Below are 27916 nucleotides of genomic sequence, written 5' to 3' on the forward strand. Positions count from 1 at the left end.
ATTGTCTTAAAATACACTGTAAAATCCTACATTAACTGCATCTCTCAAAATGCATGCTGATTTTGTGACCTGCAAAGTGACACATCCCGCCAGTAGATGATGTTACACATTTACACATAATCCCAAAATGTACAAGAAGATAAGTAAGAAAATTAAGCAGAAGGAGGAAATTTAATGAAAATGAAAACAAGTTTGTGCTTCAGGAAGAGAAACCGGTGCGTCTCTTGTGTTATGAGGCCGTGTCTGTGGTAAAGGAGGACAATATAAATGCAGAATTTAGCCTCCAAGAAAAACAACAGACTGCAATCACAGCAGAATACGTTACAGTCGGCCCTTTGAGGGCCACAATAATGCTGATGTGGCCCTCGGTGAAAATGAGTTCGACACCCCTGATTTAAAGGAACTATGCATCACCTGAGACACAAAGGCAAGTTCAGACTTGGCCATGTCGCTCTGGGAGATTAAAAGAGAGAAAAAAAGACCAGCGAATTTGTCCTGTTAAATTCACCAAATGAACACTGTGCTGTAATAGTGAGTCAATAATATCACAGCGCCAACGGAGTAGGAAATCCGATCAAATCACTACAGAGAACAGTACAAATCAAGCTCAACCTGTAAAATAAAAAACACAACCCCAAAAGAAAAAAATAATAATAGGAATGGGGGCAGGGGGGTAGGCCGTAAGCATGTGCGAGGTTTGGTTTTGAGCGAAAAAATCATGACTAGCTTGTGTGTGCATGTGTGTGTTTGAACAATAAATGAGACAATGGAGAGCTAATGGGTAGCAGCCAAACGGTTGCGTGACTGGAGTAGACGGTCGGAGCAGGGAGCGGCTACATCCTGGCGTTTTCCTGCGGCAGCTGCTCAGATAAGGAAAGCATTCCTGTCAGCATTGCCTGCGGAGGCCCGGGGGAGCCTTGCAGGAGGCGAGGATTTGTGTATGTGTGTGTTGATCTGCATGCTAAGACCTTTATTCAAAAGCTGGAAATAGGAAATCTGGTTCACTTGGACGTATTCCAATCATCAAACTTTGTTCCATGTGTGATTAGCCGTGTTATTACACTTCCATGGAACGCTATCAGCTATCAGCTAGGTTAAAAGGGCAGAGTTCTAGCTGCCTGTTCTATTTTAACCTCGAATAACACAGAGATTATTGAATACAGGCACAAAACACCGACTGTTTCTCGTCCTGACCTTCCCGCCCGTCTCCTCGCTTTAACAGACAGCCCAAGTTGCAAAAAAAACAAAAAAACAAACACATTAATGTGTACTACATAGTGCACTAGATAGTGTGACAAATAATAGATTTATGTTCCCTATGTAGTGCACTAGATTGTGTATTAGAAAAGAATTTATGTTCCTTACTTAGTGCACTAGATAAAAGACTTATGTTTCCTACATAATGTTTTAGGTAGCGTATTAGTTAACGGATTAATGTTCCCTACATAGTGCACTAGATAGTGTATTAGATAACGCATTCATGTTCACTACATAGTGCACTAGAAAGTAAAACTAGATGATGATTTGTGTTCCTTACTTAGTGCACTAGATAATAGACTTATGTTTCCTACATAATGTTTTAGGTAGCGTATTAGTTAACGGATTTAGGTTCCCTACAGAGTGCACTAAATTGTATATCAGATCACGGATTTATGTTCCCTACATAGTGCACTAGATAGTGTATTAGATAACGCATTCATGTTCACTACATAGTGCACTAGAAAGTAAAACTAGATGATGATTTGTGTTCCTTACATAGTGCACTAAATAGTGTATTACATAATTAATTAAGTTCCCTACATAGTGCACTAAATTATATATCAGATAACGGATTTATGTTCCCTACATAGTGCACTAGACAGTATATTAGACAATTGATTTATGTTCCCTACACAGTGCGCTAGATTGTATATCAGATAACGGATTTAATACGCGATGGGGGAATAAAATTGCTCAATAATCCAGGTACACAAATCCACAACGTTTGTGTCCAGATGAACTGATTCAACTTTGTGGAAACGTTTCCTTTAGTAATGTTGGAGGCACATGACGAATCATCATCATCGATGCTAACACCAAAATCTTTATATTACTGTCTAATGAGAGTCCTGCCCTCAGCAATAAATAAATAGTGGTGGTGGTCATTTACGTTACTACTACTGCTGGAGTCCAGGGTCAAATTCATAGTATTTTTATTGGCCGGTCGGGCATCTACATTTGCTGCATTTAGTAGACGTTTTTATTAAGGGTTTTTTAACCCTTAATTGAGGCCCAACAGTGGCAACCTGGGGGTGGTGAGGCTTGAACCTGCAACCTTCTGATTACTAGTCCAGTATCTTAACCACTTAGCTACCACTGTCCCGAAAGAAACAAAGGTTAAGACTAGAGATGGGACGATCGATAGGCTATGAATCGGTATTGGCCGATTTTTAATCAAAATATGCTATCGGCAATCGGCCGATATTTCCTAAAAGTAGCCGATCCGATCGTGTGATATATAAAGATCATGTTAAGTTAACAGCTCAGTGGATTGATCCAGACTTTGAGCTACAAAGCACCAACCATCACATCACCATTCATCAACAATCGTACAGAAACCATCGTGAAAGCTCTTCATGACCTAAAATAACATCATTAACGTTGTGCATCATACATACGATGTAATTTTGCTGATTGAAATATTTACTTTAAAAAGATAATTCAACCCGGTCACATCTGAGTCGATTCTATCAGCACGTTATATAAACTCCTGGTTCACTTTGGTAAATCGTGAGCGGTTCTTGCTTGTGATTTAGATGAGAACAGAAAACGTTACAGAGCCAATCCGAGGCAAAAGTTTATTCATTAGCAAATTCGTTAGTTCAGGATCATCTGCTGAACTTTTAGGATCATCAGAAAACTTTTAGACGGAACGAGTCTGACTCGGTTACAGATCTGTGGTAATAGCAGTTTAATTAAGCTTTTTAATTAAGCTTTTTAATTAAGCTTTTTAATGTAAAAGAGTCACACAAACTGTTCTGAAGTATCTGGTGTTTATTTAAAACCACGACATTTAATTAATAACAGTAAACACGGAGAGATAACCGAGAAGAAGAACTTACGCATCGCATGAAAACGAATCGACTCATGAATCACTTAGCGACACTAAACAGATCATCTCTTAAAGGCACAAACACACACGCGCGCGCTGTTGCGTTTGTCTCCGGTTTATCTTCACTGTGAGGCTCTTTTTCAGTTTTTTTTTTCAGACTGAACTGGATAACATTAAACCCCCCCCCCCCCCCCCCCCCCCCGATCGGAATCGCCTATCAGCCATCGGCCGATCGCCCTGAAAGGAGATCGGAGATCGAAATCGGTGCCAAAAACCCTGATCGGTACATCTCTAGTTAAGACATAATTGGTTATGTCTGGGGGAAAGATGGACCTCAATGGATTGTTTTACGGCAGGGGTGCACAACATACGGACCGCTGGCCAGACACGGCCCGGCAAAACTCTCAATCCGGCCCGCCAAATGAAGTGCTGATGCATTTTTAAATAAACGATGCGGTCACTTTAAATTCATGGGTAAATTCATGGGTAATTCCATGAAATTGCGACTGAAAAGTGACTGCTAAATTAGGTAAATACAAGTTACTTCAGCGGTACCGTGTCTTTGTCCAAACCAAGTACGAGTAAAAAAAGAAAAGTGGATCTCGAGCATAGGAAATTTAACCCTGAATGGACATACAAGTATTTTTTTATGAAACGGGCCATGCCGTTTTCTCATGTCTGGTGTGCTTGAAATGCATGGCAGTGGCAAAGGAATATAGTTTACGGAGGCATTACGAAACAAAACACCCAAAACTCTCCGAGGTGAGGACAGAAAGCAAAAGATTGAAGCACTAAAAGACTTGCGACCACCTCGCTGGAGCAATCAGTTGGTGTCAGAAAGACGCTGCAATATCTCCCACTGACCAACACATTTCTTGTAAGTACCTGATTTTATGTAACTGTATTACAAATTCATGTAGACAGGTCTGTAAAAATGAAATCTGTGGCCCTCTGGTGTAGGTGTTTATGTAAAATCGGCCTTGCGGCATTGCGTCCAGTGATTCCCAGCAGACCAAACCCAGGTTATCCAGAAATCCAGAAATCCAGGTTAGAATCTAAGCGGTGCTATTAGCTAGCCGGGCATCTACACAGACATGTTTGGCTAGGTCTGGGGGGAGATGGCCCGGGTGTGTTACAGCACTGTGCCCAGTGATTCCAGGCAAACCAGACCCACGACTAACTATACATATTTCCATCTTATAGCAACCACAGACTATTAGTCATTTTTAAAACCTTACTATTGTGCTCAAATGTGTAGAGGTTAGATGCTTAGTGGTCTATAACACTAGCCCACCACCGCTGAAATCCAGGTTAGAATCTAAGCGGTGCTATCAGCGAGCTGGGAATCTACACAGACATGTTTGTCTATTTCTGGGGGGAGATGGCCCGGGACTAAACTGGCGTCCTGTCTGGGGGGTGTTACAAACTGTGCCTAAGCGGTGTGCCTATGCGGTGAATCTAAGCGATGTGCCTAAGCGGTGAATCTAAGCGATGTGCCTAAGCGGTGAATCTAAGCGATGTGCCTAAGCGGTGAATCTAAGCGATGTGCCTAAGCGGTGAATCTAAGCGAAGTGCCTAAGCGGTGAATCTAAGCGAAGTGCCTAAGCGGTGAATCTAAGCAGTGTGCCTATGCGGTGAATCTAAGCGATGTGCCTAAGCGGTGAATCTAAGCGAAGTGCCTAAGCGGTGAATCTAAGCAGTGTGCCTAAGCGATCTAAGCGATGTGCCTAAGCGGTGAATCTAAGCGGTGAATCTAAGAGATGTGCCTAAGCGGTGAATGTAAGCGATGTGCCTAAGCGGTGAATCTAAGCGATGTGCCTATGCGGTGAATCTAAGCGATGTGCCTAAGCGGTGAATCTAAGCGATGTGCCTATGCGGTGAATCTAAGCGGTGTGCCTAAGCGGTGAATCTAAGCGATGTGCCTATGCGGTGAATCTAAGCGGTGTGCCTAAGCGGTGAATCTAAGCGATGTGCCTAAGCGGTGAATCTAAGCGATGTGCCTATGCGGTGAATCTAAGCGATGTGCCTAAGCGGTGAATCTAAGCGATGTGCCTATGCGGTGAATCTAAGCGATGTGCCTAAGCGGTGAATCTAAGCGATGTGCCTATGCGGTGAATCTAAGCGGTGTGCCTAAGCGGTGAATCTAAGCGATGAGCCTAAGCGGTGAATCTAAGCGATGTGCCTAAGCGGTGAATCTAAGCGATGTGCCTAAGCGGTGAATCTAAGCGATGAGCCTAAGCGGTGAATCTAAGCGATGTGCCTATGCGGTGAATCTAAGCGGTGTGCCTAAGCGGTGAATCTAAGCGAAGTGCCTATGCGGTGAATCTAAACGATGTGCCTAAGCGGTGAATCTAAGCGATGTGCCTAAGCGGTGAATCTAAGCGATGTGCCTAAGCGGTGAATCTAAGCGATGTGCCTAAGCGGTGAATCTAAACGATGTGCCTAAGCGTTGAATCTACGCGATGTGCCTAAGCGGTGAATCTAAGCGGTGAATCTAAGCGATGTGCCTAAGCGGTGAATCTAAGCGATGTGCCTAAGCGTTGAATCTACGCGATGTGCCTAAGCGGTGAATCTAAGCGGTGAATCTAAGCGGTGAATCTAAGCGGTGTGCCTAAGCGGTGAATCTAAGCGATGTGCCTAAGCGGTGAATCTACGCGATGTGCCTAAGCGGTGAATCTAAGCGGTGAATCTAAGCGGTGAATCTAAGCGGTGTGCCTAAGCGGTGAATCTAAGCGATGTGCCTAAGCGGTGAATCGAAGCGATGTGCCTAAGCGGTGAATCTAAGCGATGTGCCTAAGCGGTGAATCTAAGCGATGTGCCTAAGCGGTGAATCTAAGCGATGTGCCTATGCGGTGAATCTAAGCGATGTGCCTATGCGGTGAATCTAAACGATGTGCCTAAGCGGTGAATCTAAGCGATGTGCCTAAGCGGTGAATCTAAGCGATGTGCCTAAGCGGTGAATCTAAGCGATGTGCCTAAGCGGTGAATCTAAGAGATGTGCCTATGCGGTGAATCTAAGCGATGTGCCTAAGCGGTGAATCTAAGCGATGTGCCTAAGCGGTGAATCTAAGCGATGTGCCTAAGCGGTGAATCTAAGCGATGTGCCTATGCGGTGAATCTAAGCGATGTGCCTAAGCGGTGAATCTAAGCGATGTGCCTATGCGGTGAATCTAAGCGATGTGCCTAAGCGGTGAATCTAAGCGATGTGCCTATGCGGTGAATCTAAGCGATGTGCCTAAGCGGTGAATCTAAGCGAAGTGCCTATGCGGTGAATCTAAACGATGTGCCTAAGCGGTGAATCTAAGCGATGTGCCTAAGCGGTGAATCTAAGCGATGTGCCTAAGCGGTGAATCTAAGCGATGTGCCTAAGCGGTGAATCTAAGCGATGTGCCTATGCGGTGAATCTAAGCGGTGTGCCTAAGCGGTGAATCTAAGCGAGGTGCCTATGCGGTGAATCTAAACGATGTGCCTAAGCGGTGAATCTAAGCGATGTGCCTAAGCGTTGAATCTAAGCGATGTGCCTATGCGGTGAATCTAAGCGATGTGCCTATGCGGTGAATCTAAGCGATGTGCCTAAGCGGTGAATCTAAGCGATGAGCCTAAGCGGTGAATCTAAGCGATGAGCCTAAGCGGTGAATCTAAGCGATGTGCCTAAGCGTTGAATCTAAGCGATGTGCCTAAGCGGTGAATCTAAGCGATGTGCCTATGCGGTGAATCTAAGCGATGTGCCTAAGCGGTGAATCTAAGCGATGTGCCTAAGCGGTGAATCTAAACGATGTGCCTAAGCGGTGAATCTAAGCGATGAGCCTAAGCGGTGAATCTAAGCGATGTGCCTAAGCGGTGAATCTAAGCGATGTGCCTATGCGGTGAATCTAAGCGGTGTGCCTAAGCGGTGAATCTAAGCGATGAGCCTAAGCGGTGAATCTAAGCGATGTGCCTAAGCGGTGAATCTAAGCGATGAGCCTAAGCGGTGAATCTAAGCGATGAGCCTAAGCGGTGAATCTAAGCGATGTGCCTATGCGGTGAATCTAAGCGGTGTGCCTAAGCGGTGAATCTAAGCGAAGTGCCTATGCGGTGAATCTAAACGATGTGCCTAAGCGGTGAATCTAAGCGATGAGCCTAAGCGGTGAATCTAAGCGGTGTGCCTAAGCGGTGAATCTAAGCGATGTGCCTAAGCGGTGAATCTAAGCGATGTGCCTATGCGGTGAATCTAAGCGGTGTGCCTAAGCGGTGAATCTAAGCGATGAGCCTAAGCGGTGAATCTAAGCGATGTGCCTAAGCGGTGAATCTAAGCGATGTGCCTAAGCGGTGAATCTAAGCGATGAGCCTAAGCGGTGAATCTAAGCGATGTGCCTATGCGGTGAATCTAAGCGGTGTGCCTAAGCGGTGAATCTAAGCGAAGTGCCTATGCGGTGAATCTAAACGATGTGCCTAAGCGGTGAATCTAAGCGATGTGCCTAAGCGGTGAATCTAAGCGATGTGCCTAAGCGGTGAATCTAAGCGATGTGCCTATGCGGTGAATCTAAACGATGTGCCTAAGCGTTGAATCTAAGCGATGTGCCTAAGCGGTGAATCTAAACGATGTGCCTAAGCGGTGAATCTAAGCGATGTGCCTAAGCGGTGAATCTAAGCGATGTGCCTAAGCGGTGAATCTAAGCGATGTGCCTAAGCGGTGAATCTAAACGATGTGCCTAAGCGTTGAATCTACGCGATGTGCCTAAGCGGTGAATCTAAGCGGTGTGCCTAAGCGGTGAATCTAAGCGATGTGCCTAAGCGTTGAATCTACGCGATGTGCCTAAGTGTTGAATCTACGCGATGTGCCTAAGCGGTGAATCTAAGCGGTGAATCTAAGCGGTGAATCTAAGCGGTGTGCCTAAGCGGTGAATCTAAGCGATGTGCCTAAGCGGTGAATCGAAGCGATGTGCCTAAGCGGTGAATCCAAGCGATGTGCCTAAGCGGTGAATCTAAGCGATGTGCCTAAGCGGTGAATCTAAGCGATGTGCCTAAGCGGTGAATCTAAACGATGTGCCTAAGCGGTGAATCTAAGCGATGAGCCTAAGCGGTGAATCTAAGCGATGAGCCTAAGCGGTGAATCTAAGCGATGTGCCTATGCGGTGAATCTAAGCGGTGTGCCTAAGCGGTGAATCTAAGCGAAGTGCCTATGCGGTGAATCTAAACGATGTGCCTAAGCGGTGAATCTAAGCGATGAGCCTAAGCGGTGAATCTAAGCGGTGTGCCTAAGCGGTGAATCTAAGCGATGTGCCTATGCGGTGAATCTAAGCGATGTGCCTAAGCGGTGAATCTAAGCGATGTGCCTATGCGGTGAATCTAAGCGGTGTGCCTAAGCGGTGAATCTAAGCGATGAGCCTAAGCGGTGAATCTAAGCGATGTGCCTAAGCGGTGAATCTAAGCGATGTGCCTAAGCGGTGAATCTAAGCGATGAGCCTAAGCGGTGAATCTAAGCGATGTGCCTATGCGGTGAATCTAAGCGGTGTGCCTAAGCGGTGAATCTAAGCGAAGTGCCTATGCGGTGAATCTAAACGATGTGCCTAAGCGGTGAATCTAAGCGATGTGCCTAAGCGGTGAATCTAAGCGATGTGCCTAAGCGGTGAATCTAAGCGATGTGCCTAAGCGGTGAATCTAAGCGATGTGCCTAAGCGGTGAATCTAAACGATGTGCCTAAGCGTTGAATCTACGCGATGTGCCTAAGCGGTGAATCTAAGCGGTGTGCCTAAGCGGTGAATCTAAGCGATGTGCCTAAGCGTTGAATCTACGCGATGTGCCTAAGCGTTGAATCTACGCGATGTGCCTAAGCGGTGAATCTAAGCGGTGAATCTAAGCGGTGAATCTAAGCGGTGTGCCTAAGCGGTGAATCTAAGCGATGTGCCTAAGCGGTGAATCTAAGCGATGTGCCTAAGCGGTGAATCTAAGCGATGTGCCTAAGCGGTGAATCTAAGCGATGTGCCTAAGCGGTGAATCTAAGCGATGTGCCTATGCGGTGAATCTAAGCGATGTGCCTATGCGGTGAATCTAAACGATGTGCCTAAGCGGTGAATCTAAGCGATGTGCCTAAGCGGTGAATCTAAGCGATGTGCCTAAGCGGTGAATCTAAGCGATGTGCCTAAGCGGTGAATCTAAGAGATGTGCCTATGCGGTGAATCTAAGCGATGTGCCTAAGCGGTGAATCTAAGCGATGTGCCTAAGCGGTGAATCTAAGCGATGTGCCTAAGCGGTGAATCTAAGCGATGTGCCTAAGCGGTGAATCTAAGCGATGTGCCTAAGCGGTGAATCTAAGCGATGAGCCTAAGCGGTGAATCTAAGCGATGTGCCTAAGCGGTGAATCTAAGCGATGTGCCTAAGCGGTGAATCTAAGCGATGTGCCTATGCGGTGAATCTAAGCGATGTGCCTAAGCGGTGAATCTAAGCGATGTGCCTAAGCGGTGAATCTAAGCGATGAGCCTAAGCGGTGAATCTAAGCGATGTGCCTAAGCGGTGAATCTAAGCGATGTGCCTAAGCGGTGAATCTAAGCGATGTGCCTATGCGGTGAATCTAAGCGATGTGCCTAAGCGGTGAATCTAAGCGATGTGCCTAAGCGGTGAATCTAAGCGATGAGCCTAAGCGGTGAATCTAAGCGATGTGCCTAAGCGGTGAATCTAAGCGATGTGCCTATGCGGTGAATCTAAGCGATGAGCCTAAGCGGTGAATCTAAGCGATGTGCCTAAGCGGTGAATCTAAGCGATGTGCCTAAGCGGTGAATCTAAGCGATGAGCCTAAGCGGTGAATCTAAGCGATGTGCCTAAGCGGTGAATCTAAGCGATGAGCCTAAGCGGTGAATCTAAGCGATGTGCCTAAGCGGTGAATCTAAGCGATGAGCCTAAGCGGTGAATCTAAGCGATGTGCCTATGCGGTGAATCTAAGCGATGAGCCTAAGCGGTGAATCTAAGCGATGAGCCTAAGCGGTGAATCTAAGCGATGAGCCTAAGCGTTGAATCTACGCGATGTGCCTAAGCGGTGAATCTAAGCGGTGTGCCTAAGCGGTGAATCTAAGCGATGTGCCTATGCGGTGAATCTAAGCGGTGTGCCTAAGCGGTGAATCTAAGCGAGGTGCCTATGCGGTGAATCTAAACGATGTGCCTAAGCGGTGAATCTAAGCGATGAGCCTAAGCGGTGAATCTAAGCGATGTGCCTATGCGGTGAATCTAAGCGGTGTGCCTAAGCGGTGAATCTAAGCGAGGTGCCTATGCGGTGAATCTAAACGATGTGCCTAAGCGGTGAATCTAAGCGATGTGCCTAAGCGTTGAATCTAAGCGATGTGCCTATGCGGTGAATCTAAGCGATGTGCCTATGCGGTGAATCTAAGCGATGTGCCTAAGCGGTGAATCTAAGCGATGAGCCTAAGCGGTGAATCTAAGCGATGTGCCTAAGCGTTGAATCTAAGCGATGTGCCTAAGCGGTGAATCTAAGCGATGTGCCTATGCGGTGAATCTAAGCGATGTGCCTAAGCGGTGAATCTAAGCGATGAGCCTAAGCGGTGAATCTAAGCGATGTGCCTAAGCGGTGAATCTAAGCGATGTGCCTATGCGGTGAATCTAAGCGGTGTGCCTAAGCGGTGAATCTAAGCGATGAGCCTAAGCGGTGAATCTAAGCGATGTGCCTAAGCGGTGAATCTAAGCGATGAGCCTAAGCGGTGAATCTAAGCGATGAGCCTAAGCGGTGAATCTAAGCGATGTGCCTATGCGGTGAATCTAAGCGGTGTGCCTAAGCGGTGAATCTAAGCGAAGTGCCTATGCGGTGAATCTAAACGATGTGCCTAAGCGGTGAATCTAAGCGATGAGCCTAAGCGGTGAATCTAAGCGATGAGCCTAAGCGGTGAATCTAAGCGATGTGCCTATGCGGTGAATCTAAGCGGTGTGCCTAAGCGGTGAATCTAAGCGAAGTGCCTATGCGGTGAATCTAAACGATGTGCCTAAGCGGTGAATCTAAGCGATGAGCCTAAGCGGTGAATCTAAGCGGTGTGCCTAAGCGGTGAATCTAAGCGATGTGCCTAAGCGTTGAATCTACGCGATGTGCCTAAGCGTTGAATCTACGCGATGTGCCTAAGCGGTGAATCTAAGCGGTGAATCTAAGCGGTGAATCTAAGCGGTGAATCTACGCGATGTGCCTAAGCGGTGAATCTAAGCGGTGAATCTAAGCGATGTGCCTAAGCGGTGAATCTAAGCGATGAGCCTAAGCGGTAAATCTAAGCGATGAGCCTAAGCGGTGAATCTAAGCGATGTGCCTAAGCGGTGAATCTAAGCGATGTGCCTAAGCGGTGAATCTAAGCGATGTGCCTATGCGGTGAATCTAAGCGATGTGCCTATGCGGTGAATCTAAGCGATGTGCCTAAGCGGTGAATCTAAGCGATGTGCCTAAGCGGTGAATCTAAGCGGTGTGCCTAAGCGGTGAATCTAAGCGATGTGCCTAAGCGGTGAATCTAAGCGATGTGCCTAAGCGGTGAATCTAAGCGATGTGCCTAAGCGGTGAATCTAAGCGATGTGCCTATGCGGTGAATCTAAGCGATGTGCCTAAGCGGTGAATCTAAGCGATGTGCCTATGCGGTGAATCTAAGCGATGTGCCTATGCGGTGAATCTAAGCGATGTGCCTAAGCGGTGAATCTAAGCGATGAGCCTAAGCGGTGAATCTAAGCGATGTGCCTATGCGGTGAATCTAAGCGGTGTGCCTAAGCGGTGAATCTAAGCGATGTGCCTAAGCGGTGAATCTAAGCGATGAGCCTAAGCGGTGAATCTAAGCTGTGTGCCTAAGCGGTGAATCTAAGCGATGTGCCTAAGCGGTGAATCTAAGCGATGAGCCTAAGCGGTGAATCTAAGCGATGAGCCTAAGCGGTGAATCTAAGCGATGAGCCTAAGCGGTGAATCTAAGCGATGAGCCTAAGCGGTGAATCTTAGAATCTAAGCGGTGCTATCAGCCAGCCGGCATCTGCACAGACATGTTTGGCTATGTCTGGGGGAAAATGGCCCAAAATAAATTGGTGTGTTACAACACTGTGCCCAGTGATTCCTGGGAAACCAGACCCACCAGACTATTAGTCCTTAGACTTTTAAAACCTTACTTCGAACTCGTCTGTTCGAAACTCAGCTCTGCCATCCGGCTGGGCGGCTATATGAACTACGATTGGCTTGTTGTTCATACAGGGAGGGAAAAGCCGGATAGGGACCCCATAACTGATGCAATTATGACCTCTGCCGGCTGATTGATGGCGTCTGCACGGAGTTGAGGGATAATGCGATCAGGGGTACACCAAGCTGATCCACGTGTAGTGCCAATTTTAATATATCGGTGTAAGATAAAAAGCTTTGAAATTTAAGCTGTTCCTCCTTATTTATTGCCCAATCCCATACGCTCACTGCTAACCATGGCTAAACTTCACTAAACTTTCCTGTTTGTGGTTCTGAGAAAGAATTTTTGCTATTTGAACTGAATTAACCTCGCTTACTTCCTCTGTAATCTTTCTCAACAAGGGTGACAGTGTTGTGTTAGGCAATGCTATGACATGTTTCATGATCACATATCTGCTAATCTTTAAAGATCATTGCTTAATGCCCTTAGCTTATGGCTTGTACTTGCTAGCATGCAAGCAGTACCAACACTTAGTGCCATGAATCCAATTTATTACTTATTACTGCGACATATGAACATGCGTCGTGTGAATCCTCTTACTATAAATCTGGCAACCTTGAAGACTGGTTTACTCCTATTCATTTCAAACAAGCTAGCAGATGTTGTTCACCCATTATATCAGCTCCACTTACCATATAGAAGACTTTGTAGTTCTACAATTACTGACTGTAGTCCATCTGTATTCAATGGTCAGGACTCTCCCAGGACCACTACAGAGTAGATATTATTTGGGTGGTGGATCATTCTCAGCACTGCAGTGACACTGACTGACATGGTGGTGGTGTGAGTGGATCAGACACAGCAGCACTAATGGAGTTTTTAAACACCTCATCGTCACTGCTGGACTGAGAATAGTCCACCAACCTAAAATATCCAGCCAACAGCGCCCCGTGGGCAGCATCCTGTGACCACTGATGAAGGTCTAGAAGATGACCAACTCAAACAGCAGCAATAGATGAGCGATCGTCTCTGACTTTACATCTACAAGGTGGACCAACTAGGTAGGAGTGTCTAATAGAGTGGACAGTGAGTGGACACGGTATTTAAAAACTCCAGCAGCGCTGCTGCGTCTGATCCACTCATAGCAGCACAACACACACTAACACACCACCACCATGTCAGTGTCACTGCAGTGCTGAGAATGATCCACCACCTAAATAATACCTGCTCTGTGGTGGTCCTGTGGGAGTCCTGACCACTGAAGAACAGGATGAAAGCAGACTAACAAAGCATGCAGAGAAACAGATGGACTACAGTCAGTAATTGTAGAACTACAAAGTGCTTCTATATGGTAAATGGAGCTGATAAAATGAACAGTGAGTGTATATATCTGTATATATCCAGAGGATACATGTATGTAATAATAATATATCACCTTACAGGTAACATATATGGAAAAACAATTATTGATATGAGGGCATATATGTCATATATTACATGTCCGTGTGGGGCACATTAAAATAATATAATAATAATAATAATAATAATAATAATAATAATAATAATAATAAGATAATAACAATAATAATAATATAATAATAATAAAATAATAATATAATAATAATAATTGACTTTAATATTTAATAATTTCTAATATAATATTTACTTTAAAGATTTAATAAGCTTTATTAAGATGAATCTGAAGAAATAGAAATAGAAGAAATCAGGAAGAATTTTTTTACGCCCCTATACCTGCCTTAAACTGACTGAAATCCAAACAAGCTCTGATGCTGCCTGCTTATCTTAAGCCTCTGGAGGCCTGTCTCTCATCGCGTAGGATTTGGCTAGGTCTGATCTTTATCAATTTTCCAAGATATTAATCAAGGACTGGAGAATAAGAGCCAATGCACTGGCGTCATCATGATTTAAAACAAAGAAGGACTAGTCTGATATCTGTCTAAATTTAGAAGCTCAGATCTGATAAGCTGGCAGTTGGCATGAGGTAGACGACTGTTTTGATACTTAAAATTAATGACGTTTTCTGGGCCTTGGTTGAACAGAGAAAATCGTGGGAAACAATACCAAACGCTTTGGTTACATTAATGACAGGACAAGTAGTTACCGGTTACACAAGATTCACCAGTTCAAGTTTTAATGTCGAACACAGTCATGGACAATTTTGTATCTCTAATTCGCCTGACTTGCATGTTTTTGGACTGTGGGAGGAAACCGGAGCTCCCAGGCAGACATGGGGAGAACATGCAAACTCCACAAAGAAAGGATCTGGACCGCTCTACCTGGGAATCAAACCCAGGACCTTCTTACTGTGAGGCGACAGTGCTTCCCACCGAGCCACCTTGGAAGGCTGTATGACTGCGAATTTGTGCCCATTTAGTAAAAAGAGCATTTGTGAGGTCAGGCACTGATTGGAGTAGAAGGCCTGGCTCGCAATTACTGCTGGAGTTCCACTACAGCAAGATGTTTCAAACCCTAAAAGTTGTGAGCCAAAAAAATGGGTCGCAGAGAAAAATAATAATAATAATTAAATAAACTTGTGGAAGCTTTATGTTACAACTTGTAAACCACAGTGGGACCAGATTGTACAGATCAGAGCAGATAGAGTAAGATGCATTGTTTGTGTTGCCTGGGTGGCATACAAAAATATGTACACAATGTGGGTCGCTTGAAAAAAAGTTTGAAAAACCCTGCACTACAGTACACCAAACTGTACAGTATATCAAACCTTGTCTTTAAGGACCTGTACAAATTAAAAAACACATAATGTCATAAGGGCGCTCCGGAGGTGGGTAGCCCACTACTAACAGACTGGGGGCGGCACAGTGGCTAAGTGGGTAGCACTGTCGCCTCAAAGCAAGAAGGTCCTGGGTTCGATCCCCAGGTGGGGTGGTCCGGGTCCTTTCTGTGTGGAGTTTGCATGTTCTCCCCATGTCTGCGTGAGTTTACTCCGGGTGCTCCGGTTTCCTCCCACAGTCCAAAGACATGCAAGTGAGGTGAATTGGAGATACTAAATTGTCAATATAACCTTGTGTGAACTGATGAACCTGGTGTAATGAGTAACTACTGTGTAAAACATGACATTAAAATCCTAATAAACAAACAAACAAACATACTGGCTGCGTCTGAGGGTAGAGTAAAGGATTGGCAACCCTGTCCAGGTTGTTTTACCGCATTGACTCAGTGATTCCAGGCAAACCCGGACCCACTGAGACCCTGACCATCCTGGGTCAGGATATAAATATAGGATCATTTTTCTAATATCGTTTAGCAGTGAGTGTAGCTGATACATCTGAAACATCTGAAATCAATAATTCAGTGAAGGGTGTCCTAATGCTTTTGGCCATGCAGTGTATTAAATGTTTCCAAAGCCAAGACTTTGATCTTTAGGATGTACGTCTAGGGGGAAAAATGAAAACCTAAAAAAAAAAGGGTCGAAACTTCAAAGTTCAAACATCTGTCTCTAGTCAAAACTAGTTCTTAGTGATGTTTATAAGGTGTAAGCAGTGCTCTTCTCTCCAAGAGCCAAAGGTGCTAATTTTTTTTCTTCACAGATCCACTTTGCGTGCTAAGCATGTCCTCAAACGCTCTGAGAGGAAAATATGTTTTGGAATGTCATTGTGTCATTGTCAAACCGAATCAAAAGTTGCAAGACGGCGTCTTGAAGCTGCGTATGAGTGCAGATCTGGATGGATCCGAGCCAAACCCTCGTTCATTGTGCATTTACAAAAACACTTAATCGTACAGTTTTAACGTCTGTGAGAGGTATAAGAATATACGGAACAAGGAATAAGAGCATCAAAAAGCTTCCAGTAATGTACAAAGGCCTGTCAGAAGTAAGAACTGAGAATACAATGTTGCAATCTGATAGCGAACAGTTTACAAAACGACAACCACCTGAATTATTGTTCATTTGAATGGCTGCACCTACACCACAGTCAGAACCTGTTCCATCGTCCAATCCTCTGTGTGCTTGCCTTTTGTTATTTTATATACACTGATCAGCCATAACATTAAAACCACCTCCTTGTTTCTACACTCACTGTCCATTCTTAATTGTAGTTCATGCTGTTCTTCAATGGTCAGGACCCCCACAGGACCACCACAGAGCAGGTATCATTTAGGTGGTGGGTCATTCTCAGCACTGCAGTGACACTGACATGGTGGTGGTGTGTTAGTGTGTGTTGTGCTATAATGAGTGGATAAGACACAGCAGCGCTGCTGTAGTTTTTAAATACCGTGTCCACTCACTGTCCACTCTATTAGACACTCCTACCTAGTTGGTCCACCTTGTAGATGTAAAGTCAGAGACGATCGCTCATCTATTGCTGCTGTTTGAGTTGGTCATCTTCTAGACCTTCAGCAGTGGTCACAGGACGCTGCCCATGGGGCGCTGTTGGCTGGATATGTTTGGTTAGTGGACTATTCTCAGTCCAGCAGTGATGATGAGGTGTTTAAAAACTCCAGCAGCGCTGCTGTGTCTGATCCACTCATGTCAGTGTCACTGCAGTGCTGAGAATGATCCACCACCTAAATAATACCTACTCTGTAGTGGTCCTGGGAGAGTCCTGATCATTCAGCATGAAAGGGGGCCAACAATGCATGCAGAGAAACAGATGGATACAGTCAGTAATTGTAGAACTACAGAGTGCTTCTATATGGTAAGTGGAGCTGATATAATGGACAGTGTGTGTAGAAACAAGGAGGTGGTTTTAATGTTATGGCTGATCAGTGTATAGTATGTGGCCGAAAGTATGTGGACACCCTTCCTAATTATTGAGTTGGACAAAGTCCAACTTTGTGTACATTTTATTTGGGATAAATTAACATGCACTGTGTCTGCTAGGGCGGGATGACCGGACTATGTGGGTGGGGTCTTCATACCCTGTGCAAGGACCCTGATTAGCAGATAGAGATAGAAAAGAAGGGGTCTGCTAGGACTGCGCATGGGTCGGAGGAGGCGTGAGCAGTAACATACCCTCCTCGAATGCAATCAGGGATCACCAGCAGAGGAGGACAGATTGACTACGCTAAATCGGGAGAAAATGGGATAAAATGCATAAATAAATAAAAAAGAAGAATTTGGTATTCACCCTGACAATCTAACTCTCATTTGGATTTACGGTTTTGAACTGTGATGTCAAAGTAATATTACGGCAGAGGTGGAAAGAGTACTAAAATATTGTACTCAAGTAAAAGTACTATTACTTTAATGAATTTTTACTTAAGTACGAGTAAAGTTACTAGTCTAAAAATCTACTCAAGTAAAAAGTATCTCATTTAAAATGTACTCAGAGTAAACGTTACTTAGTTACTTTTTTAACAGGAGAGGGTGACAAGTGGATATAAATCTCACAATAGTTGTTTTTTATTTAAATATAATAGAAAAAAACATGTTGATACAAGATTTAAAACATTTAGGGATGTGTAATGTGTCATTTTAGTACAGACCATCCCATAAAACTTTTTCAAACTGTATAACCACTAGTGATGGGTCGTTCATGAATGACTCGATTCTATTGAACGGCTCTTTAAAATAAACGAAAGGAACCGAGTCGTGCCTTTGGGAGTCGTTGCCTCGCTGCCTGAACAAAAGAATGAAGAGCCATTTTTTTGAACGGCTCTTTTTTAGCATTTTTTTTTTTTTTACTCAGTAACGGATGTTATTTAAAATGTAGCGAATTACAATTCTTAATACAAAACATACTGAAGTAAAAGTAAAATTACTGGTTGTAAAATCTACTTTAAAAAGTACAAGTACACAAAAAAACTACTCAGTTACAGTAACGCCAGTAAATGTAACTCGTTACTTTGCACCTCTGTATTACGGTCATTTGTCACCCTAGATTTCTGCTAATCCTTTGTTTCTAATCATCACTTGAAGACACATTTTTATCACTCAGAATCAGCCACGCCTCTGTTCTAAATAAGCTGAATGAAACTCAAAGTGAAAGAACAAGTACTCAAGCCAGTTTTACAAGACACTTTCTGGTTAAGAACATTTCTGAGGAAGTGACAGACCTGTGAAGTTCTCTTCCACAGCCTGAGGCCTTGTTGCTTTGATGATTAAAGGTTTAGCAGATGTTCCGTATGTAAGTTCACTGCAGGTTAACTTGCTGAATAATGGAAGCTGTGCATGTCGCATTCATGACTAAAGAATTCACTGAGATGGCACTGACACAAAGGGTGGGTCTGACATGTCAGGAATGTCACTGTCTCAGGTGTATGCAGGAGCCATTGAGAAAAGCCACTGAATCTGGTGCTTACATAAATCATCTGCATGTGTCGCAGTGCTTTTGAATTTAGGTACCTTGGACTGAGAATAGTCCACCAACCAAAAATATCCAGCCAACAGCGCCTCGTGGGCAGCGTCCTGTGACCACTGATGAAGGTCTAGAAGATGACCAACTCAAACAGCAGCAGTAGATGAGCGACCGTCTCCGACTTTACATCTACAAGGTGGACCAACTAGGTAGGAGTGTCTAATAGAGTGGACAGTGAGTGGACACGGTATTTAAAAACTCCAGCAGTGCTGCTGTGTCTGATCCACTCATACCAGCACAACACACACTAACACACCACCACCATGTCAGTGTCACTGCAGTGCTGAGAATGATCCACCACCTAAATAATATCTGCTCTGTAGTGGTCCTGTGGGGGGCCTGACCATTGAAGAACAGGGTGAAAGGGGGCTAACAAAGCACGTCATTGGAAAAGTACACCTCACCGTCACTGCTGGACGTGGAGCTTCTGCAAGATGATTGGAGGATCAGTCGAAAGGCTGAATCCCGTTTTGATTGACAGCTATTTGCTGGCCATTGAGAGGACACTGGTCAAGTCCCTGGAAAAGACGCCTACTTGGTACGATAGGATCACAGGCCATTTTCTTGAAAAGGAACGGAGGGCACAATTTATGTATAAATAAATTGACAAATTTTATGATGTAAGCCGACAATGAGCTTCCCCTGTCCCGGGTGTTTCCTACCCTTTGCCCAGTGACCCCGAATAAGACAAAGTGGTGGTAAAAACGGACAATTAACGAATCTGCAAAGACACGCAGTGCAAGTCAGTGAGTCAGCGTGGCTGTGAGGATACGCCAATCCACTGCGGGTGTAAAAGAGTGTATTCCTGCCATGCACCCAGCGTTTCTAGGTGGCCACAGATCCATTGCAGCCGTGATCCAGGTGAAGCAGTAACGCAGGCTTTAAATCTTTTTCTCAGCGCTGCCTATTTAGCAATTAATTTTTTTAATAATAGGCGCAAAAGGGTGTGGGCGAAGCCAAGAGTGGTGAGACAAGTCAGGTTTTCATGAATGATTCATGACTGAATGTATTTCTGAATGACTAAGAGTATTTATCAATGACTAATCCCTTTAAAGGACACTTGTAAATCTTACATTCATAGGAGTAGTTATTTTAAATAGCCGCAATTTTTTTCTTTGTTTGGTGACAAATTTAATACCCATTTGCTTTAATTCTGTTTAAATACATAATAACATGCCAAAAAGCTATATTAATTTGTATGGATAAGACATTGTATGAATGAGACACTCTCATGTAGATTTATGTTGTTATTCTAAATGAATGACAAGAATGGTGTTGCTCTGGTTTTAGCTACAGTAATTCTAGTTTGAAAGTTCAACTAAAATATTCCAAAATGTTAAAAATGTTTAATTTTAATTTAATATGCATAATAAGTTTTATATTAGTTTGGAGAATACAGACAGTTCACAAATCCTTAATGCAAGACTTTTATATGAAATTGCAGATGGCCCTGCAAATATTAATTCATTCATTCATTTTCTTATCCGCTTATCCAATTACGGTCGCGGTGGGGTGTTGGAGCCTATCCCAGCTTTTCAATGGGCACAAGGCACACAGTAAAACCCTGGACGGGACGCCAGTCCATCGCAGGGCAGACGCGCATACACCCATACACACACCCATTCACCTATAGGGCAATTCACTGTCTCTAATTAACCTGACTGCATGTCTTTGGACTGTGGGAGGAAACCTGAGCTCCCGGAGGAAACCCACGCAGACACGGGGAGAACATGCAAACTCCGCACAGAAAGGACCCGGACCGCCCCGCCTGGGGATCGTACCCAGGACCTTCTTGCTGTGAGGTGACAGTGATACCCACTAAGCCACCGTGCCGCAAAAATGAATCCCTTTTTTAATTTGCAGGGAGGGCGAATGACTAGATTTGCTAAAAAAAAAAAGGCATCCAGAAGTGCACACAAGTTGCCGTATTTAAAACTGGATATCTGCACTCAGATCTGCTAACATTTATTTCAGATGGTGAATCTTATCCGAGTTTGCGTAGCGTCTCCTGTTCCCCTGCATTTGTGCTATAAATATACTAATTCAGCACTAAGGCATGGTAGCGTAAAGGGTAGTGCTGTCCTCTCACAGCGAGAAGGGCCCGGCTGGAGTTTGCATGTTCTCCCTGGGTCCGTGTGGGTTTCCTCCGGGCGCTCCGGTTTCCTCCCACAAGTCCAAAGACATGCAGACAGGCCAACTGGAGCGACTGCAGTGCCAACAATGCTGCTTCTACTAGACGAGACGGACACCTAGCGTGTCTGCACCAAAAATGTCCAGAACTTACAACGGACTTTATCACAGACTGGACTGAATAATGAAGAACTCACATTATTTTTTGCTAGTTATAACTTTCAGTTCAATTTAATTCTGTGTTTGTATGATTTGTGTAAATCCTATTTATTTAAAGTATCCTCCAGGCCACCCAAAAAAGAATGGGTCCCTGCTGAGTCTGGTTTCTCTCAAGGTTTTTTCCTGTATTTTTAAAGGAGTTTTTCCTTGCTCTTGGCTTGCTCAATAGGGGTTTTTGGTCTGTTGGTCCTGGATTCTGTAAAAGCACTATATAAATAAATGTGACTTGACTACTAGACATTGCCCCAAGTGTAAGTGTGGGTGTGTGTGTGTGTGTGTGTGGGTGGTTGACTGGCAACCTGTTCAGGTTGTTTCCTACTTTTTGACCAATTAATCTGACCTATCACAACCCTGACCAGGGTAAAGTGGCGGTAAAACAGACAATGAAAGAATGAATGAATAATCCCAAAAAGAGTGCCAATAAACACAGGATTCGATGTGTTTGGTGTCCTGAACTAAACACATTCGGGATGAATTAGAACCCTCTGTCCAGCACTTCAGTCTCTGGTTCTAAAAAGAGTGTTTTTTTTTATGTGTATTGCCATTGTAAATAAAATGCTTTTTTTCTTTCTTAGAAACATTTACTGTTTGATTATTACTGTGTTTAAATTTATGTATAATTTACATTACGTCTTATTTAATGCACAATATTAAACACAATTTTTTATTTGGTTAGTGATACTAGCCCTAAAGTGAAGGAGCCATCAGCACAAATCTGCAGAATATAATCAGATTTTTATATAATTGTATACATGCCACTCATTCCTGAACACAGTAGAGTTCTGGTGTATTAGTACATCCTTGTGAAGCTGACAACATCTGTAGGTGGTAGGTCAGACAGCTCGTCTATCAACCAAGCATGTGCTTTGACACGGCAAGACGAAGAGATACAGTCATAACGACTATGGGTCGTGTAGGTTCACAGCATGATAGCATCTAGCCGAATTGTTTAAGTGCTTGAAATCACGTCTGGTCAAAAGACATTACGTGCAAATTTATTATTAATTTTATTAGGATTTTAATGTCATGTTTTACACACTTTGGTTACATTCATGACAGGACAGGTAGTCACTGGTTACACAAGTCAAACACACTCAAGAACAATTTAGTATCTCCAATTCACCTCACTTGCATGTCTTTGGACTGTAGGAGGAAACCAGAGCTCCTGGAGGAAACCCACACAAACACGGGGAGAACATGCAAGACCGTTCCACCTGGGAATCAAACCCGGGACCTTTTTGCTATGAGGCGGCAGTGCTATCCACCGAGCCACTGTGCTGCTCATGTTCAAATTTAAAGTGCACTAAAAGTAGGTGTTTCAGCCACACTCACAGCCTAAAAACACAACACATTAGGGATGAATTACAACCTCCTGACCAACAGCAAAGCATGACCTCACAAATGCTCATGCTTTTGACATAATGGGTTCAAATTACACAGACGTACTACAAAATATTGTGGAAATACTATCTATAAGAGTGATCGAATCTATATCGCACATGATTGTGGAATGGGATGTCCAACAAGCTAGTGTCCAAATATTTTTGATCATATATTAAATTAGAAACAGACAACGCCTGTCTGGGCACTCAGGTATTACCCTCGCCCACTACTAATGGGATCCGGATTTGAATCTCAGCTGTGCTACTAGCTGGCCTGGACGGCACGGTGGGTAGCACTCTCGCCTCACAGCAAGAAGGTCCTGGGTTTGATCCCCAGGTGGTGGTGCTGTCCTTTCTGTGTGGAGTTTGCATGTTCTCCCCGTGTCCATGTGGGTTTCCTCCGGGGACGGTCCAAAGACATGTGAGTGAGGCAAGTGAGGTGAATTGGAGACACTAAATTGTCCATGACTGTGTTCGATATAACCTGGTGAACTGATGAACCTTATGTAATGAGTAACTACCGTTCCTGTCATGAATGTAACCAGTGTAAAAGATGACGTTAAAATCCTAATAAACAAACAAACAAACTAGCTGGCCTACAAAGACATGATTGGCTATGTCTAATGGGGGATGACCAAAGCCCTGCGATAGATTGGGAGGGGTGTTTCAACCTGTGGGGCGCGAGTGCCTGACCGCATTGCGAGATTTTTTTACATATCTCATTAGTCTAACTGACCACGCACACACGCACGTTAGATGTTATCCAGTTCAGTCTGGAAAAAAACCTTAAAAATAGGACGAACAGTGAAGATAAACCGGTGACAAAAGCAGCGACGTGTGTGTGCCTTTAAGAGAGACGCTCTGTTCACAGTATCGATATAAGTGATTCATGAGTCGATTCATTTTATGCGAAGCGTAAGTTTCTTTTCTCAGTTATCTCTCCGTGTTTACTGTTATTAATTAATGGCGTGGTTTTAAATAAACACCAGCTACTACAGAACATTTTGTGTGACTCTCTTACATTAAAAAGCTTCATTAAACTGCTATTACCACAGATCTGTAACCGAGTCAGACTCGTTCCGTCTGTGGAGCTAAAAGTTTTCTGTCAGTCAGAGCAGATGATCCTGAACTATGTATGATGCACAACGTTAATGATGTTATTTTAGGTCATGAAGAGCTTTCACGATGGTTTCTGTACGATGGTTGATGAATGGTGATGTGATGGTTGGTGCTTTGTAGCTCAAAGTCTGGATCAATCCACTGAGCTGTTAAGCTTAACATGGTCTTTATATATCACACGATCAGATCGGCTACATTTGGGAAATATCGCTTGATTAAAAATCGGCCGATATCGATTTATAGCCGATCGATACCAAACATCCCCGGCACATATTTAATACAGGTGTGAAAATATATTTTAAGCACTTTTGCACTTTGCAAGCTGTTTATAGACTCACCTTTGAAGAAGTTCTTCACTTTTAGGTAGCCCACACTCAAGCGGAGGATTGACAGTTTGTCCAAGCGAGAGCACACGTTCTCATGAAACGGCAGCATGTCGTTCAGCCTGTCCAGCTCACTGTTCAGCCGATCCCGGTGCCTCTTCGATGGATTGGTCTTGGTGACATCGTTGGCAGGTTTGCTATTAAAAGAAAACAGTGGCAGAAATTGGAAATCAATATTGGAAATTAATATTGATTCGATCACAGCTTTTACGTGTAATGGCATGCTCTCCAGTCTTTCACTGGTAGCTGTTGGGTGACTTTATGCCACTCCTGATGGACAGTTTGATGGCTGTTGACTATCCATGTTCCCCTTGATCACATGCCAGAGATTTTTAATGGAGTTCAGGTCTGGAAATTAAATGGGCAATGACAGGTTCTAGGTCTGGTGTTCATCTATCCACACCCTGATTGACCTGACTGCGTAGCATGAAGCATAATCCTGCTTAAAAAATCAATCCTCAGTGTTGGGGAACATTGTCAGAACTGTACTTGGTAGGACTGTCACTTGGTGAAGGTAAACATTCATGCTATGCAACATTTAAAAGGATGACTAATGTTCTTGTGGCTAATTTGAAACAAATGGCTAGGGTTATGTTCTATAGAGCAGTGGATTTCCACCTTTTTGTCATGTAGGATGTAACAGTAGACAATAGCATCAAAAGGGAAACCAACTCTTTATTAATGGTTTGAAATGTGGTTTTGGACATTCAGTTGTAAGTTCAGAGCAAGAGCAGAGCACTTTTCCAGCCGACTACCATTTTTAACTGCTGAAAATCTTCCATATTCCACAGAAGTGCAAGTGGGAATAATTTCATATTAGTGTTAGTATTAGTGCCTCCATGTTAGTGTCTCTATGTCACAGCCCTTCTTGACCTCAAGAGAATTGGTGAAAACACTTAGCCTTATCGCATAAGACACACACTATGCTGATCCATGATTAAAAGCATTAACAGCAGCAATAAGCAACCCTGTCATCCCCCCACCCTCAGGCACACCCAATTGTATCTATTGGATCCAGACAGGTTGATAGCATATCTTGGATTCAAACTCGAGAGCTTGTTGTTGTGCTAGTACATTTGAGCACTGTGCAACAGGTTCCCCTTTTAGGACAGAATAAGCTTCAGACTTCTACAGTAGTGAATCTTATACCTGGATCTATTACCGAAAGATATAGCTGTGCCAGCTGAGCCGCTCACCTGATAATTTGCATTTTTTTACTATGAGCTGAATGTATATAGCATTTATCTTGCAATAATTTTCTTAGGTACAACTAATTACACAAACAACATTCTTATCATCTTGTCATTATTATAACTACACTTCAGCAGCCATGGCAGTTACAGAATCCAGCTAAAGTACAAGGTCTATGTGGAAAAAAACAATCACTCACCTCTGTTTGACTTAACATAGAAAGATCACATGTTACAAGCACATGGAAATGCCTAGCCTAGGCCAAAATGTGTGGACACCCAACACACCTCTAGCTATGGGCTATTTTATCTTCTGTTGTTTATTTATTCATTTACTTATTTCATTCATAGCCGAGTGCCCAACCAATCGCAACATACAACCAGCACAGCATAATACAAAATTACTTGACCTGAAGACCAGCTTTTCAATTTGAACACAAAATTTCAAGGAATTTTGTGTGACTGAGGGATTATTACACAATATGTTGTACATATTTAATATCGTGTAGTGAGTATCTATGTCTTACATCAATCTAGTACACCCTTTTTTTTGTTCTGCAATATTCTAAACACAGTTACACTAGTTTACCTCTTCACCCCTCTGGATAATGCATGAATAGGGTTGGATCCGTAAGTGGTTAATAATATAGTCTCTGTACACATGAGCTCTGTACACACATGCACTATACAGCTTAGCTTCTGTATACAAACATCCTAGTACCGTAGCAGTGTTCTAGATCATTCTGTCAAATATTCTGTAAACGCTAATAAAGTAAGGTACAAATTTTTTTTTCATTTAAAACTGTTAAAACAGATACACTGACGAGGCATAACATTATGACCACTGACAGGTGAAGTGAATAACACTGATTAGCTCTTCATCACAGCACCTGTCAGTGGGTGGGATATATTAGGCAGCAAGTAAACTTTTTATCTTCAAAGTTGATGTGTTAGAAGGAGAAAACAATGGGCAAGCATAAGGATTCGAGCGAGTTTGTCAAGGGCCAAATTGTGATGGCTAGACCTGCAGCTCTTGTGGGGTGTTCCCAGTCTGCAGTGGTCAGTATCTGGAGTGGTCCAAGGAAGGGAACAGTGGTAAACCGGCGACAGGGTCATTGGCGGCCAAGGCTCATTGATGATGCACGTGATCATAATGTTATGCCTGATCGATATATATTGTAACCAATTAATGTTAGGTTTATTATTGTATTACTATATTATTATTAAAGTGACAAGTTAATTGAGCTTGTAAAATGTTACACTTTGTTGTGCAATTTTTCATAAAAGACTATCCAAAAGAAATTGACAGCTAAAATTGGCGTCGTTTGTTAGTATTCCTGAACACTTACATTATTTGAAGTCTATTTTAATTAAAAAAAATATATATCATAACTTATTTATGCAGCTTGTACTCCTGTTGTTATGAATTGACTAGGCGTCCAGTGTTGTTCTGCGCATGCGTACTAAGTTCTGTCCGTTCAGTTCGTTTCGGGGTTACTCGGTTCTTTTCGTGTGAGCTGTAATTTGTACCAAAAAAAAAAAAACATAACAAAACAGCAGACCGGGTCCCAAAATATGTAAACAAAAGGCCTGTCGAGAGGAAGGGAAAAAAAACTCTCCACATAAAAAGGGTAAACGAGGGAAGGCGGCGTGTAGATCAGATTACACTAACATAGTTGAGGCGAACGGGGCCCGGCTTCCCCTCCCTCTTGCGAGCATCGCGTGCGAGCAAAACAGTCTGCTGACAAACTTTGGCTGTGTCCAAATCATCACTTGTGCCCCCTATACATGCGCACTAGATTAGATAAGAATAATCGCCGCGTGTGCACTTTCTAGTGCACTACATACATTAGACAGCAAGAATTGGGATTGCATGCCAATATTATTATGACAATTGTTGGGCAATGAAAGTACAGTTTATGCAAATGATACAAGCTATTGCAAAATTAAGTAAAAGAAAAAAAGTACTACATTTATGCGTTATGCAATCAAAACTCCAGTTGTTGAAGCATGCCCTGTCATCTTAAACGTATTCAAACCCAATGTAAAATGTGCACTTATTGACTTACTGTTTTTGGACAGGCTTCTTTCGCTTCTTGCCAGCATATCTGTCTGTATCCAGCATGTTTACTGCTTTATTATTTGTACCTCCTTATATTTTCAGTCAAACCTTCAAGGTAGGAAAAAAGTCCACCACCAGATGAAGGTAAAACTCCTGGAAAGAGAGAAAAAGTCGTAGATCCAAATTAATCGATCCAATAACATCAGAGATCTGAAGTCACTGTAAGCTGTGGGTCGCTTTTGGGTTTCGGTTGCAGAAAAACAAAAACAAAATAAAAATACGACAAAACTCGATCCTGTTAAGTGTCTTTTTCTGTTCATACACGCTATACTGGCAGGTGGTGTGTGTGTGTGTGTGTGTGTGTGTACTTCAGGCGTGGGGCGTTGCAGGAAACGCTATCAATTTTTTAAGGTGGACTGTAAAACACAGTCGTTATCTATGCGTATTTAGGGGAAATATACAGCCACACCTTAAGAATTCTAATACAGTTAAAATTGTTGTACTATCAGAATATTTTAAGAATTATAATAAATTTGTTTCCCACAAAGTATATTATCAGCTATTTTGCTGTGAGTAAAAAATGTAGATTTGCATTTACTGTACCTACAAGACTCTTTTATCCAGAAATATTTATAATATTTCTGTCAATTAGCTACCATGAATAAACAGCGCACAGCCTCAAAGCAGTGGACATAGCAAACATAGCTAAGCTTATTTGCACAAGTTTGAGATTCCTAAAAAATGTACATTGTCTGGAATCACGTATACAATCCTCCTCCTATAGCTACACCTTTTAAAGCTGCTGCTTTAGGCAAAGCTTGATGAATTGTATACCATGTTAAGAAATGTAATGTGTCATGTTAATGTTTGTCTCATCTCAACT

The 27916-nt window shown here is 43.3% G+C and overlaps 1 protein-coding gene across 2 annotated transcripts in view; it reads right to left on the bottom strand.

Moving 5' to 3' along the window:
• Nucleotides 1–27362, bottom strand: part of LOC134323945 (aryl hydrocarbon receptor-like) — a 44177-nt gene extending 16815 nt beyond the window's left edge. The window contains exons 1-2 of one of the 2 annotated variants that reach the window (XM_063005564.1): nt 27041–27362; nt 23737–23918 (exon numbers count right to left, since the gene is read on the bottom strand). In XM_063005564.1, coding sequence (XP_062861634.1) covers nt 23737–23918; nt 27041–27096 — 238 coding nt within the window. In that variant the 5' untranslated portion in view covers nt 27097–27362. Of the gene's footprint in view, nt 1–23736; nt 24448–27040 lie in introns of those variants that run through there. The other variant, XM_063005563.1, reaches the window with a different exon arrangement.
• Between the last annotated feature and the right edge of the window lie 554 nt (nt 27363–27916).

Source organism: Trichomycterus rosablanca, chromosome 12 (assembly GCF_030014385.1).
Source record: "Trichomycterus rosablanca isolate fTriRos1 chromosome 12, fTriRos1.hap1, whole genome shotgun sequence".
Classification (NCBI taxonomy): domain Eukaryota; kingdom Metazoa; phylum Chordata; class Actinopteri; order Siluriformes; family Trichomycteridae; genus Trichomycterus; species Trichomycterus rosablanca.